A 17333-nucleotide genomic window follows, 5' to 3' on the forward strand; every position below is an offset into this window, starting at 1 on the left:
TGTTGTTGTTGTTATTATTAAAGTGCTGAGTGTTGGTGGGAAAACCTATGTACTTTAGAGTGGTCATCTGGTAGGCTGGGCCTTGAAAAGAAGCAGGTGTTGCTCTGGAGGTGTGGTGTTATAGTGTGTGTTTAGGGTTCTTGACCAGCAGGGTGTGAGGTCAAGTCTAGGTGTCACCTCTGTACCTGCTCCTGATGTGGTATGTGCTACATTTTTTTTTTCACCATGACACATGGAAGCTGCCATGGACCCCAGAACCAACTGGAATAGTGGCAAGGCTCTGGGGTGTAAAAGTGCAGTCCTTGGCCACGCCGAGGCCCAGTTTTTGGCCCGTGGTTCATTCAGAGCACTTGGAGTATCTGGTTAGGAAGGGTAAGTTGGTGGGACCAAAACCATGTTTGTGGCTGCCTATGGCCTCTTTTTTTCAGGGCACAGTGTTAGCAGACAAGGGTTTAGATTTTTTTTTTTTATTGTGGGTTGTTGGTGGGAAAACCAATGTATGTTATTGTGGCCATCTGGTAGGCAGGGACTTGGAAAGGACAGGTACGGGGGTGACAGGCAGCCTTGTGAGGGGTGAACTCACAACCTGCTGGCAGCTTCCATGTGTCGTGGTAGAAAAAGATTAATTCTGGGATGCCGCTGTGCAGGGGATGCTGAGAGGCCATACCTAGGCTTGAATTTTCAACCTCTTAGCTCAATACACAGCCTGCAAACTCCTAAGTGATAGGGCCAGGATAGCCCCCCTGCCTTTCCACAGCGCTGCAAACACCGGAACCACAGTCACATACAGCTGTTTGCCCAACACCAGCCCACACTAATAAAAAAAGAAAAATTCAGACCCTTGCTGGATGGCCCTTTGCCCTGAAGGAACAGGCCAGAGCCAGCCGCAAACATCCTCCTCTTCCCTGCCTGCATTATGCACAGTGCTAGAGACACAACAAAAGCCTCCAGAGCTGCTGGCTTCTTTGTGCTCGGACCTCAAGTGTCTTGGCTGCCCCAGAATTCAAATGCACAAAAAATCCCAATTTGGCCCCACCGTCTTCCCCGCCCTCAGAGACTCTCCGAGTGCTCTGATCGAAGCACAGGCCTAAATCTGGGCCTCAGCATGCCATGCTGAGGCCTGCAACTTTTCACCCAAGGCTTTGTGGTTTGGAGGTTAGGCTACTGCGTATGAAACCAATAAGTTGTGTGTTCAAATTTGGGTAGGGTTCCATGCCTCCTACTACCCAGGGGCACCCAGGAAAGTATTTTTTTCTCCGTGACACATGGGAGCTGCCATGGGCCCCAGAACCAATCGGACAAGTGGGAGGGCTCTGGAGTGGAAAGATGCAGGCTTTGGTGTGGCATACTGATCCTCGTTGTCCCAGATTTAGGGCCATGCTTCAATCGGAGAACGCATAGCATGGGCGACTGATACCAGCTGACTCTGGGTGGGCCCCAGCGGCTGATAGGTGACTGTGGTATGGAAGGTGGGGATTGACTCCAGAAGTCTCCGTGGCAAAACCTGAAATGCTGCCAGCAAAACCAGAATTGCCGTCTGTGCTTCTCAGGGCCGGGTAGCAGCTGGCTCTTCCCACTCCCCGGCCTGCGAGATTCAATCTCAGGGGGTGCACATGCCCTCCTGTGCCCCCACCTATGTGTCACATATGTCTTCCTAGGCTATTTTGAATTGGTTGTCTTTTTGTAGGACAGCTTGGAGGTCATTAATGATGTATCTAAGGTATTCAGGGTTGGGGCTGTAGGTGACCATCAGAGGGATTCTGTTGTTCTTGTCCTGGGGCTGGTATTGTAGCATGTCAGAGCAAGGTCTTAGTCTTGCTTTGTTGACATGAGTGTCTACAGTTTTGGGATTGTACTGTAATTGTTAGGAATCTCTGCTCCAGATCCTTAAAGTGTTCATCCTGGTCTTTGGAATCAGAGCAGATATGGTTGTAACCCAGAGCTTGTAGATGAGGGATCCAATTCTGTGGTTAGGATGAAAGTTGGGAGTGTGAAGGTAGCTGTGGTGATCAGTTAGTGTCTGACATAATGTGATGGCAATGTGGCCACTGAAAACTTTCACTGTAGTGTCTAAGAAATTAATTTTCTAGGTGGGGTATTCCAGAGTTAGTTTGATGTAGAGGTGAACATTATTAAAGTTCTGGTGAAATTTCTCTATATATTCCTTCTCATGAGTCTGTACAATAAAGATGTCATTGATGTACCTTAGAGGGATGAAAGGGTGACTGCAGAGGATGCAGACTTCAGAGTCTATCATAAATAAGTTGGCATATTGGGAGCTCACCCATGGCAGTGTCTTTTGTTTGTGGGTACAGGGAGTCCTCAAATCTGAAATAGTTGTTTGAGAAGACCAAGACGGTGAATTTAATGGAAAAAGAAGCAATTTTATCATTGAGGATAATGTTCTTTATGACTTCAGCCTTCATAGGCAATGTTCATGTACAGAGATGGGACATCCCTTGTAGCTAAGATGGTGTTAGTTGAAAGCTTGTCAATGTGGACCAGTTTCTTTAAGAAATCTGTGGTGCCTTTCAAACAGCTGGGAGCTCCAGTGGCATATGGGAATAGGATAGAGTCAATATAGCCAGAAACTCCCTCAGTGATGTGGCATCCTGTGTTATGAAATCTGTGGGTCTTGCATAATAAGTAAAAGTTGTTTTTCCTTGGTTCCTGGGTGGTGAAAGCAGTAATCCTCTCTTGGGTTTCCCAAGGTAGATCCTGAGAGAGTTTATCCAGTTCTTCCTGGTATTATGCTACAAGATTCTTGATCAGGAAGAGTACGTAGTACAGTAAAAGCTCTGTTATCTGGCATCCCCTGGGAATGGGGGATGCCGGATAACAAAATATGCCAGTTAATTGAGCAGCCTGGGCTGCCGCTTCTCCCACCACGTCTCGGCTGTCTGGCCACCCCTCCCGCAGCATCACTGCCCCTCCCATGGGCCCTGCAGGCCCCGTGGGACAGGGAGGCAGGCCCTGCACAGCCTGTTATGCCCCTGGGCGTGCGGGCTCAGAGAAGCCGGAAGTGCCACAGTGGGCACTTCCAGTTTCACTTTATCTTACAAGCTGGCATGTCAGTTAATTGAGCGTGCTGGCTTGTAAGATGCCGCTTAACAGAACTTTTACTGTACACAAAAGCTTGTCTATAACTCTTCCAAATATACAGTGCAAGTTTGGTACATTTTCCCAATAAAATCTTATAAGTTTTTTTAACAGTGGCAAATCCTACAATGTCTTTATATATTAATTGTATTAAAAAAGTTTGAATAAAAACATCACTCTCAAAGGCTTTTATACCTAAGTACCTTATTAGCATGGTTATCCATATGCCACTGTTTTCCAAAGCTCGAGTAGGCTGCACATTAACAAGCAAGAATTACAAGACATGAAACCTATTACTCCCCATTAATGGTGCAGTGAACTTAGTAATCAGGGGGCTTAAAGTGGAATTTCAGATACTGAAAGTGTACTTCAGGTCTGTGACATGACCAAGCAAGGCTGCCTTTTCACTGATTCCCAAACAGGCAACTATGCCCTTTAAGTCACATAGGAACCATTCCTGTAAACAGCAGCAATATCTACCTTGCAGAACTTCCTTTGCTGTCATTAACAAGTAAGTTCTTTCATGTTTGACTCTTGGATCTGATACACATTCTTTAATTTTAGGACTGCCAACAAAAGTGAGAGGAGCTCCTGGGAGAGAGGCTGCTGGCAAACTCTTCTAGCTAGGGTTACACAAACTCTTCTAGCTAGGGTTAACATTGGTAAATTGATCAGAATGGTTGTCCAGACCTTGAAGCACAATGGAGAAGTACCCCTATCTATTTATAAACTCCAGCGCATAGTATGGAAAGCAAACAATAAGAAATGCATTTTCCATCAGTTGAGAGAGTCACCCATGATTTCCTGAAGACTGGCAAGCCTTATAGCACACATTTTTAATGATGGTGCAGACCTCCATCACTTCAATCCCGGGTGGTTAATCTGCTTGTTAATGAACTGTTGACAACAATAAACAAGTAAAAGACTGGTAGCAACTGAGAGATCTAGTAACTCAGTCACTGACTCGTGAACCTCAGCTTGGCCTGTGATATGGAATCTGCTCCTAAATTTCCATTTGGATCTGGTAACTTGGCATCTGACTTCTGAACCTTGACTTATGTTTTGGACTCTGCTTCTGGGTTCTTGGATCTGCTAATTAGTCCCTGATTTCTGACCCCTGGCTTGGCCTGTGATTTGGACTCTACCCCTGATTCCTGCCCTCCCCCAGGAGCCTAAACACTAGGCCAGACCACCTCTGACATGGCCCTCACAGCCAATTCCTGCTTCCACTGATATGAATCAGACAAGAGTTTAGTTAATAGTAAATGACAAAACATACAGACTCAGACAAACCCTACAGTTTCTTATTCTGTTGGTTTCATAGGCTGCAATATTTTGTTACTACAAAGAGATAACAGAAATTGGTGACATTGGCCATGTATGTAAATGATCACAGTGTCGTATGGAGATGAATTGATTCATGAATAAAGATGAGGAACTCAGGTGTGGCGGGAGAAATCATTTATCAATTATATGCTTTGGAAAAACTGAAAGATGATGTGGCTTTAATGGCTGAATGAGTTTGAAAGGGAGACTTGTAAATTGAGTTCTAATTCTGTTCTGTTGCACTCATAATAAAGAGCTGTTAAACTAATTGCATCTTTGTGTGGTTCATGAACAATAGCATTGAGCTGTATAGCATAGCGGACAGCAGAGATCAGAGTTTAATTAGACTTCAGTCACTGTCCTTTGCAACATGTAAAGTGGATCCTTGCTGGTTATATTTTTCCTATCAATAGTAATAATATACAAAGTGGAAAGGAGGTAAGAAGCTGTAAATATTATCTGGGAAATTCATTTAGAAATTTAACCTGAAAATAAACACCCTGAAGCATAACAACATGGATTTGTTTGGTCTCAGTGATTTGTTTCATCCAGACAGATCCACTGGCAGTATTACCAGCCCTTGCAGCAACTCATTATTGGGCAGCTACCAGGATTCCACAGGAAAAGAACAGTGGAGAACTGGGTCAGACCAATGACAGGCTGTTTCCAAGAGAGGAGGCTTTGGAGGGAAACTATATGTACCTGACCCCCAGTGTGATTTGGGGGCACAACCTTCTAATTTGGAGACAGATGTGCTACCATTTCAACACAGGATCACTCTTGTATCATGGGGGTCACACATGGAGAAAAGATGCTAACTCATAATAGTGAGATGTATTTGATAAAAATAGCTGTGGATAACAGATGACCTGTTCCCCTTACACTTCTTAGCATGTGCTTTATTAAGGCATGTCTTTTGTTAATATTTTTATCATTTTCAGTTGACTGCATAAACTAAGCTTTTCATTAACACAGACCACAGTACACATATGGAGTCCTGCTAGAATTGGTGGGGCATCACACTGATCAAGATGTGAGAATCCTGCTGCAGGACAGGACCCAAATTTTAAAAGTGTGCTGTAAATTACTGGGATAATCCAGGCTAGGGACGGACATTTGAAAAGCCCAAGCCTGAACCGATTCAGTCTTTGCAGGTTAGTCTAATTCACTTTTGTTTCAGGAAATGCAGGCACATGCATGCTGTGGTTCAGGCTAGAAGTCAGGGAGCACTAGAATAAGTCCTCCCTTCCCTTCTACAATGCTGAGCTGGAGTAAGATGGATGTGGAAGGGATCAGATGCAGGGGAAGGTAAGCTTTAGGGATCACAGTACTGTAGATAGGTCAGACCTACTGATATAATAATGCTTAAACCAAGGGCATTGTATCCCTGGGCCTGGTCTAAGATTTACCTAGTCCCAAATTTACACCTCAAGAGATGGGTGGTGGCTTGAACTCCAAGACCTGAAGAGGAATGCATTCAAAGTGAGCAGGAGAGGTCAGAGGGGCAGTTAACTCAGTAAGCATTACAGAAAGAAACAGACATTCAACATCAAATGCATCCTATGAAATAAATGTGTTTTTTGCCAACTCAGGAGTGACATGAGGGCAGGAGATATGGGTATGTGGAGGGGATCATCCATATTATTGTGTCATCATCTAGATTATTAATCTGGATGTAATTATGATACATTAATAATTTGGATGATGAGACATTTTCTCTTAGGCTTTGAGCTCCATTGCTATTCTAATTCGAAACTCAGATTTCAGATTGCACCACTGTCCAATATTCAATGTTGCTACTCATTTCAAAATAAAGAAGAGGCAGTTACTACTAAAAATAAATCTTTCACTTGTAGCCTTATGGAGCTTTGGTGGCAATACAGCAACCAGCTTTCCTGTAACAGAGGAACATTTGAACTGATGGTTTAAAAATCAACCACTTGGCAGGGTGATCATCGCTTCCTTATCTGAGAATTGTTTGCATAACTTACCAGGATTTCATTTTCTTTGAACAAAGTTTAGAATCAATAAAGAATGGACATCAAAATCCAGGCAGTCATGAATGTCCAAAGTGTTTTTTTTTGGTGTTGTTTTAGAGATTCATTTTCGGTACGTTCTCCAGTATTCTGTCCTACTATAGCAATGTTGTCCCTCATTTGTGGTTCAGGTTTTAGGACTTAGGCATTTCCTCTGGAACATTAGCGATGACTTCCTTTGGTTTAACATTATTTTTGGCTATTCTATAATCTATTATTTATTTGAAGGTATAATTAATAATGGGAGGTAGTCAAAGTCAAGCAGAAGGCAGGGTATATTTGCACCTTACAGATCAGTAGTGTCCAATATTTTCAGGTCATATGTTGCATGATTGGTGCCAGATCCTTCTGTGGGCCAGATCCAGTCCATGGGCCCAATCCAGCACATGGTGTTGGCCTACCCAGCACCCAATCCAGCTTTGTGGAAATGGCCTGGCTGGAGCCAATGCAGTTGGTTGGTAATGAAGCCTGATCCTTCTGCTTGAGGCTAATCCAACCACACAGGACTTGGAAATCCAATGGCAGGAGAGTGGCAGTGTTAATTCCTACCACTCTCCCACCAGCAAATTTCTGGATCCGTGGGGACACCTGAGAGCCAGAAGACATGGCTCCACAGGCTGGATATGTCTGAGGCCTGGGGGTTGAGCAGCCCTGTTATAGATCAGATAAATCAGATATATACGCAAAAGCTAAATCAGATATATACACAAAAGCTTATGCTACACACCCATTCACACACACACACACAAATACATATCTATCTATCTAGCATAAGCTTTTGTGTATATATATGATTTAGTATATATAACTAGCATGTGTTTGTGTGTGTGCATGTATATATCTAGCATCATCTTTAGTACATATATCGATTTTTATATATGTATATGTATATGTATATATCTAACATAAGCTTTTGTGAGGCTAAGTTCACTTCATCAGATGCTGTGAAAGGACATAAACAGAACAGTGTATGAAATGGAGGGAATGATTTAAATGTAAAAGGTAGGAAGGGAGGGTAGGAAAGGGGGCAATCCCAAAAAAGGGAAACAAGCAAGCAGTAAACCTGTAGGAACAAATTGATCACAAAACCTAATCCAGGTAATGGGATAAGAATCTACAGTCCCTGTTTAAGTTATACTTAACACAGTCCAGTCTGTGGATGTTTTCTTGTTTCACAGGTTCCTGTTCAAATCAGTTTTTAAAGGTTTGCTACCTAAGAACAGTTATCCTGATGTCAGCGATGGAGTGTCCAGGGAGGTTCAAGTGTTGTACCACAAGCTTTGTGTATTTCTAGACGTGATGTCCAATTGGTGTCCATTCATCCTTCACATATGAATTGCCTCATCTGTCCAATATAGACAGCAGAGGGCCACTGTAAACAAGTAATGGCATACATGGCTTGGTAGAACTGTAGGTAAATGAACCTCAGATGTTATAATCTGTTATTTGGTCCAGTGATAATGTGGTCTGTATTGATAAGGGAACAGAACTGTCATCTGGATCTGGATCAAGACCTGTGTCTCAGTGAGAATGTGAGTTAGGTAGCCTGTTGCTTGAGAGATGCTGTTTAAAGTTGGGGTGGTTGTCCGTGAGGACAGGTTTGTCCCTCATGGCTACCTTGAGATGGCTGTCTTTTTGCAGGAAGGCTTGGAGGTCATTAATGATGTGTCTAAGGTGTTCAAGGTTGTAGGTGACAGCCATAGGGATTCTGTTGTGTCCTGGGGCTGGTATTGTAGCAGGTCAGAACGAAGTCTGGGTCTGACTTTGTTGATTTGCATGGCTACAGTTTTGGTATTGTATTGTAATGGTAGAAATCTTTGCTCCAGGTCCTTAAATTAAAACTATTTAACATATTTATATGATTTAAAATAATTTAAAATGTCTTTAATAGAAGGCTCAAATGCATATTGTTTTTAAACTTTACACTTCCATACCAGTTTTTACACGGAGATTTGTAGGCACTTACTGAACAATAACAAATTAAGTTCACAAGGTTCAGCTAGATAGGGTAGGTAAGTGGCTTATCCAAGTAAATAAGTGCCACAGCTAAGAATACAACCCAAAAGTTTATCCCCTGATATGAATACTAGAGAGCATGCTGCACTGCTCCTCAGGTACTTCAGCCCCTCATCACTCTATATCTTATGTAAAAATCAGAGGTGCAGAAGAGAACACAAGAACTGAAGAATGAGTGGTGGACTCAGAAATCAAAAGAAATCCAATATTTTGCTGACATTCATGACATTTGTGGCTTCTTCAGCGCTACCAAGGCTGTCTACGGCCCTAGCACTCAAGGCTTTAATCTTCTAAGATCAAAGGATGGAACAACACTCCTGAAAAACAGTGAATCCATCAATGCTCGCTGGAAAGAACATTTCCAGGACCTTCTGAATCATGACTCAACTGTAGATGAAGATAAGATCAACAATTTTCCGCAAAAAACAATCAGAGAAGACCTTGGTTTGCCACATACCCTGGCAAAGACCGGGAATGCCATCCGGAAAATGAAGAATAATAAGGCAGCCAGTGTTGACGGAACACCTGCAGAGATTTTCAAAGGAGGAGAACAACTTATGTGTCAGCTTCATGTCCTCATCCTTAAAATCTCGAACACAGAAGAAATCCCAGCTGACCTAAGGGATGCCTTGATTGTTACAATCATCAAGACGTGGGACAGAGCTGATTGTAGAAACCATCAAGGCATCTCATTGTTGGCCACTGCTGGGAAAGTCATTGCTTGTATCCTCACTAACTGCCTTCTCCCACTGCTGAAAAAATTCTTCCAGAATCTCAAAGTGGCTTCAGACCATCTCAAGAAACTGCAGACATGATATTTACAGCACATTAAATCTAGGGGAAGTGTCGTGAGCAAAATCAACCTCTCTATTTGGCCTTCATCGACCTCTCTAAAGCCTGCAATTCTGTAAACTGTGAAGACCTATGGAAAATCTTGTCCAAAATTAGCTGCCCAAACAAGTTCATCGGTGTTCTGAGACTTCTCCATGACAACATGTCAGCGAGGGTTCTCAGCAACAGGAATCAAACAGAACCATTTGAGGTGAAAACTGGAGTGAAGCAAGGTTGTGTCATTGATCCAACTTTGTTTTCCATCTTCATCTCCACCATAATTCACCTTGTTGACAGAAAGCTCCCACCTGGAATTGAAATTGTTTACAGGATGGACAGAAGACACTTCAACCTCAACAGACTCAAGTCCAAAACAAAGACCATGACAACATCTGTAACAGAGGTACAGTATGCAGATGACAATGCTGTCATTGCTCAATCTGAAACAGGCCTCCAAACCATTCTTAATGTATTCTCAGAAGTCTACAAGACTATTGGCCAAACTTTAAACATCAGGAAAATGCAAGTCCTTTCCCAACCTGCTCCAAATGGAGACCCCCCCCCATTCAAATCAACAGAGAATTGCTGAAGAACGTGGATCACTTTGCCTATCTTGGAAGCCATCTTTCATCAAAGGCAGACATCGACACAGAAATACAGCACTGCTTAAAATATGTGAGCACAGCCTTTGGATGTCTGAGTAAGAGAGTATTCTTAAATCATGACATCCTTGCTGCAACAAAGTTCTTGGTTTATCGAGCTATTGTCATTCCAACTCTCCTGTATGGCTCAGAAACTTGGACCACATACAGAAGACATCTCAAGAGCTTGGAAAAGTACCAACAATGGTGCCTTTGCAAGATCCTTTGGATTAACTGGGAGGATAGATGCACAAACATCAACGTCTTGGCTGAAGCAAATTCCAACAGCATTGAGGGCATGATCATCCAAAACCAACTTTGATGGACAGGTCGTGTTGTTCATATGCCTGACTCCCATCTTCCAAAGAGAATCTTTTTCTCACAGCTGAAAGAAAGTCAGCATAGTAGTGGAGGGCAAAGAAAGTGCTTCAAAGACACCCTGAAGGCAAACATGAAGAGGTGTAACATCACCATCAACATTTGGGAGACCCTTGCTCAGGACTGACCAAAATGGAGGAAGGCTCTTTGGGAGGGACCTCAACACTTTGAGACAGCTTGTCAACAGGCAGAAGAGGAAAAGAGGAACAGGTGAAAAGAACATCAGAACATCCAATGCAGCAACACAGAGCCCATCCCTCCTGGAAACACCTGTCTTTACTGTGACAAAACATGTGGATCTAGAATTGGGCTATGGAGCCACGTGCAGACTCACTATTAAGATCCAATCTTACTTGTTCACGAGTGATTGCCCATCATCTTACTTAAAATATTATATGCAGAAATGGAGAGAGAAAAAGGACATAATTTTATTCTAATTTTTCCTCCTCAGTCTCTCACACTCACAGCCCTACTGACAGAATGTATAACCAGGAAGCTTCCGTGTTTCCCTGTGGAATTGCAAAAGAAGAAGAATCATATGTAAGAAAGTCAGTACCTTTCAACATCAAGTTAAAAATCTAGAGAAAAACAAACCACTTTTAGGTCCCAAATTCCAGGACACAGTCCCAGATCCTAGACAGATGCAACAACCATTACATACCTCAGGAAGCAGAAGTAATCTATGCCTCTTCTAGTCCTAGGTAGTGTAGCTGTCTTAGTGCAGCACTGTGACCGAACTAATTAGTTCTGTCTGTGACTAATTATCTTGGATGCAGCATTTTATGAGCTAATTAGCTTACATGGAACAGCATGGCAACCAAGCAAGGTACTGTTTGGCATTACAGGAATGTTTGAGAAGGGTTTGTTCAATTTGGGGATAAAACTCACTTCAGGGACTCTGTGGAGACACCAGGACACAGCTCTGAAATTTGAGACAGTCTGGAAAATTCACAATAGTAATTCAGGTTAATGAAGCTCTCAGTTCATTGTGCGTCTTCCAAGGGCACACTGAGGAAGGAGAGAGGGGCAGCAATGGGAAGCTGGCCTAGAATAGGAGTATAGTAATAAAATCCATCCCTAGTCCTCTCTTTGCTGGAGTTGGCTAAAGCATCCCCCAAAGTAAGCAGAGCCAGGGAATAGGCTCCAGTTTGAAATGAAGGAATCACTCCTAGTACTGGGAAAATAAACTGACTCCTCTTATGCCAGATAATATGACTTCTCTTTGTCCTTGCTTCCTCTATTGGGAAAAAAAGTGAAGGTGCCACCCATAACCATGCTGTGGACTTCTATGTATGTCTACACAGAGCAGTCCTCCTGTTTCACACTAGGCCATGTTTTTTTCTAGGTCATAATACAAGGCATCATTCATACTATAGGGTGATGATAAAAAGAACTTAAGTATCAGTGTGCTGTTGTGTTTAGTCCTGAGGTCTGTAGCCACAATACAGTAATATAAGAGCTCAGAAGACAAAGTGACCTGTCAATATGAGAAGACTAAAATGTGCCATGCCCCTTCCAGGATTTGCTTTATCAATATGAACAGACTCTCCCACAGGAGTTAAGTCATATTGACTTAGCCACAGGGAGGAGGGGACGGTGGCAAGAGATTGTATTAAATTTTAACCAGTCTTTAAATAATGGTTTTTGAAATCAATAATATAGGTCCTGAACCCTTGGCTTCTTTAATTGCACTTGGTTCCACTGCAGACACTGTTGAGATGAAGCTTTACTTCTTTGTTTTTACCCTAGCTTTATACATTCAGCAGAAATATGTCCTCACTCTTCAAAGGTAACCAATTTACTGCTGCTATTTGTATGCTAGTGTGAGGGGCAGGGAAGACTTCCTGACTGAAGCAAGATAACCGGGAGTGCTATTAACAAACATTTGACAAAGGTCTTCAATTATTTATTGCTTTTGTAATTGGATATGTAGTTCAATATAATATATAGATGATGTATGCAATGAAATTATTATAGGTTTTCTTTGTGACGATAAATCTTATGTTTTTAATCATATTAAGATATTCTTTTTGAGCTAAGTGCAAATCAATTCTGTTCATTTGATGCTTTGGAATGCCAATAAATGGCATCCTAAATCAGAAAAATAATTTGCTCTGTTTGCCCTAAAACAAGGCCTTAAATGAATTACTTCTTGAGGTGGAGATAGAAACCATTTCTGAAAGTGCTAACAATCTGTTGTCTTTCTGAAACTGTTTTTATGATTGTTTTTCCTGCCATAATTCATTTTAAAAATAACAATTCGTACTTGTCAAATGTCTTAAAAGCCACTTTATTGTCACCTATTGATAAGCTTCAGAAATGCCTAGAAACTAAAAAGCTTTGTTAAAAACATGAAAACATGTGCCATGAAAGGAGACAAAGAGTCTGTATTTTCTAATAATCATTAGATTTTAAAATCTGAAATGTGGTAATAAAAGATAGAAAATTTTGTAACAATGTTGAACAAACCCAGGGACAACCATAATAATGAATATATAGTACCTACTATTGTCGGATCCCCAACCATTACGGAAAGATGAACTAAGCCTATTATGTGGCTTGCTCAGATACACACATAAGTCAGTGGTAGAACTGAGTTCAGAATTGAGTCCAGTTTATTTAGGTCTCTAAACACTTGGACGTATGTTTTAAACAGAGGATTGTTTATCTTGTCTTGTATTTTAATCAGATTTTGCAAGTTACCAAAATACAGATTAGCTTTGTGTAAAATAGGGAGAGAGAGGAATGGATTCATAGAAATAAACTTTGGGGGTGAATTAAGTGGAGCGATACTGATTTACACCAGTTGAAAATTTGTCTTTTAATATTTAAACAAAACATTTAGGATTTGACCTGGTCAGCAGAAATGCCATATTGCCAGCTCCAAGCAAGCAAAAAACCACAAGTCAGCCTTCCCACCTAAAGTCAAAAGATTGGCTCATGACAAAATCATGAGATTGGCTGAAAAATCATACTTAAAAGCTCATAAATTTGCACCAGTATTTGACTATTAGCGCTGAAGCAATCAGGATACATGATTACAACATTCCTTCTGCAGCTACAAAGACTATATAGCATTTGATGAAGCAAGCTCTTGCTCACAAAAGCTTATGAATCTCTGATTCAGCTAGTCTATAAGGTGCCTCTCTGCCCTGCCTTCTATGAAGACTGTAAGTTAAATCTGGCATCTATAAGAATAATTTAATTTATTGCAAAAGTCTGAATAAAGTTGTGAGGCTTGCTAAAGCTTATCAAACCATTTAAGAAAAGGGAGAAGGCTTACAAGTGGGGAACAGACTCCTCTACTTGTAACTTTGTTCTCCACCCACATGGAACCTTAAATATCATGGTTTCTTGTCATGGAGAAAAGTTTGATGTGCTAAGGGAAAAGCTACGAAGAGTGATGGAAAGAAAGGCACATGTTGAATGGAACTAAGGGCATTCATAGCTTCCAGAAAGAATCAGTAACAAATTCCAGGTCACTATTATTATTATTATTATTGTTATTATTATTATTGTTGTTATTATTATTTTAAAATACATTTTGCAATACCCTGCCAACTGGGAGCCCTGGTCATAGCAGGACCCCATTGAAATAGGAGCTGTACAAACATACAACAAAAGCCTGTCCCTGTCCTGGATGGCTTTACAATCTAAGTATCAGCAAGAGAATACAGACAGATACAGACAGGTACACAGAGGAATTTGAGGAAACAACAAAACAGGATTGGTCAGCATGACAAGCATAAGAACAGTATGTGTCAAAGGCAGCTGACAGGTCAAGAAGGTTGAAGATGGCATGATGGCCCTGAGATTGGGTTAAAAAGGACCGTTAGAGCCTTTAGTAAAAAAGAAGCTCAGTGAAGTGCGAAGGTCAGAAGCTACATTGGAGAGGATGAAAGACTGAATTGGGAGACAGAAACAGAGAGTGAGCAGCACAGGCGTCACTATGTTGCAGACCATGGCATCTCAAACTTGGTTGCTGCAGGAGATACAGAACTCAGTTTTCCTGCTTATCAAGGTAAAGCACCTCTGAAGTAAGTTATAACAGAATCCCACTGAACCTGAGGCTTTGTTACTGACTACTGCATATCAAAATGACACTGTTATGCATATGCTACTGTATTTTAAAGTACTATCAGTAGTCAAACTACAACAACAAATTACCAAAATTAATTCTGTGATGCACTAGCATTGGGTTGGTTTGTTTTCTTTTTTTTGAGTGTGAGATGCCTGCAGGTAAAAGCGCTGCTCAACCTGGTACTGGCAGCAGAGGATGACCTAATCAGCAACCTAACAATCGAAGGGAAGCTAGGTGACAGTGACCACGAGCTGATCACCTTCACCATCTGCCGGTAAGCTGGCAAGTCACTATACAGAAGTCCTCAACTTCAGGAAAGCTGACTCTGACAAGCTCACGAGGCTTGTCAGTAAGGCCCCAAAGGACCACAACCCAAAGGGGAGGGGAGTTCAGGATGAGTAGCTGCTCCACAAGGGAGCGATCCTGGATGCACAAGCTAAGTCTATTCCATCTTGGAGGAAAGGCAGCAAAAGGGCACAGCAGCCCCCTTGGCTCTGCAGGGAACTAGCAGACCTCCTGCATCTAAAAAGAAAGGCCTTCAAAGGATGGAGGACGGGATCCACCTCCAAGGAGGAATATTCTGCACTGGTCCAGACCTGCAGGGAGCAAACCAGGAAAGCCAAGGCTGCAACTGAACTCCAACTAGCTACAAGTATCAAGGACAATAAAAAGTCCTTTTTTAGATATGTGGGGAGCCAGAGGAAAAGCAAGAGTAACATTGGACCCCTGCTAAACCAGATGGGACAACTGACATCCAACACTCAGGAAAAAGCCAACTTGCTAAATGGGTGCTTTGCATCGGTCTTTCATCAGTCCCAAGGGACACCCCTGCCCATTATGGGACAGGAAAGCCTGGGTGAGGGAGATTCCTTACACTCCATCAATGCTGACCTTGTGAAGGAACACCTTGGGAGGCTGGATACCTTCAAGTCAGCCGACCCTGACAGTTTACACCCCAGGGTACTCAAGGGGCAAGCATCATAGCCCAGCCCCTGGCACGGATCTTCAAGAACTCGTGGTGCTCAGGTGAAGTGCCCAAAGATTGGAAGGAGGCCAGTGTCGTGCCAATCTTCAAGAAAAGGAGGAAAGTAGATCTGGCAAACTACAGGCCCATCAGCCTGACCTCTATCCTGGGGAAGGTCTTGGAAAAGATTATCAAAGGGGCCATCCTTAACAGACTAGCTGATGGCAATATCCTGAGAGATAGCCAGCATGGGTTTGTTGCAGGTAGGTCATGCTTGACCAATCTCATTTCCTTTTATGACCAGGTGACCTATCACCTGGACAAGGGAGAGGAGATTAATGTCATATATTTTTACTTTAAAAAAGCCTTCAATCTGGTATCCCATGATCACCTCTTAGCAAAACTGGCCAACTGTGGCCTCAGCTTCACCATGATCTGCTGGCTGGGGAATTGGCTCCGGGGCCGGTCCCAGAAGGTAGTAGTTGATGGAAGTCAATCATCGTGGTGCGCTGTGACTAGTGGGGTCCATCAAGGCTCTGTCCTTGGGCCTATATTATTCAACATCTTCATTAATGATGTGGACAATGGAGTCAGAAGCGGACTGGCCAAGTTTGCTGATGACACCAAACTTTGGGGTAAAGCGTCCACACCTGAGGACAGGAAGGCAATCCAGGCTGACCTTGACAGGCTCAGGAAATGGGCATACGAGAACCTGATGGTGTTTAACACCGAAAAATGCAAGGTTCTTCACCTTAGGAAGAAAAACCTGCAGCATGCTTATAGGCTCGGCAGTGCTACACTGGCTAGCACTAAGGACGAAAGGGATTTGGGGGTCATGATTGACCACAAGATGAACATGAGCCATCAGTGTGATGCTGCAGCTAGTAAAGCGAGCAAAATGCTGGCTTGCATCCATAGATGCTTCTCAAGCAAATCCCAGGACGTCATTCTCCCATTGTACTCAGCCTTGGTGAGGCCGCAGCTGGAGTACTGCGTCCAGTTTTGGACGCAGTACACAATTCAAAAAGGATGTGGAGAAGCTTGAGAGAGTCCAGAGAGCCCCACACATGATCAGAGGTCAGGAAAACATACCTTATGATGAGAAGCTGAGAGCTATGGGACTCTTCAGCCTGGAAAAGCACAGGCTCAGAGGCAATCTGATGGCTGCCTATAAGTTTATAAGGGGTACTTACCAGGATCTGGGGAAACATCTGTTCACCAGAGCACCCCAAGGGATGACAAGGTCAAATGGTCACAAACTCCTCCAGGCCCATTTCAGGCTGGATATACGGAAGAACTTCTTTACTGTCCGAGCCCCCAAGGTCTGGAATAGACTGCCGCTGTAGGTGGTTCAAGCACCTACTTTGAACACCTTCAAGAGACATTTGGATGTTTATCTTGCTGGGATCCTATGACCCCTGCTGAGTTCCTGCCCCTGGGGCAGAGGGCTGGACTCAAAGATCTTCCAAGGTCCCTTCCAGCCTAATGTCTACGAAATCTATGAAATCTCTGATCACTTCACCTGCACTGGGCCAATTAATCCTTTTTAGTTCAACATTGGATACTCAAACAAGAAATCAAAAAGAAGTAGAAATGGGAAAGAAAGTGTAAAGGAACACTAGTTTCAGAGTGGCAAGGCTAAGAATACTGATACCAAGCTGGACCAATATCATGGAAAGCCAAAACAGATTAGGACCAGAGTCTTAAAGTGTCTACCCAGGTTGTGACAGGTGGCGACTCCCAAGCCTGGTCTCAATAGTGGCCCACCCACCCGTCTGTGGAAAAACTGCCGACCTAACTCACCTGCTGTGCCTGGTTTTTAGATAAGTACATAGATGGTATTAGGCAGGAGGCTGCCCTTTGAGCACCCTGATAACAAAGGGCGGTTTTTACATGACTCCAACCTACTCTTATCATGTCCCATGCCTTGCAGGTATCATCCAGTTTGTTACCACTCTGGC

At 42.8% G+C, this 17333-nt stretch overlaps 1 protein-coding gene across 1 annotated transcript in view; it reads left to right on the plus strand.

Moving 5' to 3' along the window:
- Positions 1-12025: 12025 nt before the first annotated feature.
- Positions 12026-17333, plus strand: part of CPB2 (carboxypeptidase B2) — a 29281-nt gene continuing 23973 nt past the window's right edge. Inside the window, exon 1 of the mRNA XM_014524347.2 lies at positions 12026-12116. Within this exon, the coding sequence (XP_014379833.1) occupies positions 12046-12116 (71 nt within the window). The 5' untranslated portion in view covers positions 12026-12045. The remainder of the gene's footprint in view (positions 12117-17333) is intronic.

This window comes from Alligator sinensis, unplaced genomic scaffold (assembly GCF_000455745.1).
Source record: "Alligator sinensis unplaced genomic scaffold, ASM45574v1 scaffold1219_1, whole genome shotgun sequence".
In the NCBI taxonomy this organism is placed as follows: Eukaryota; Metazoa; Chordata; order Crocodylia; family Alligatoridae; genus Alligator; species Alligator sinensis.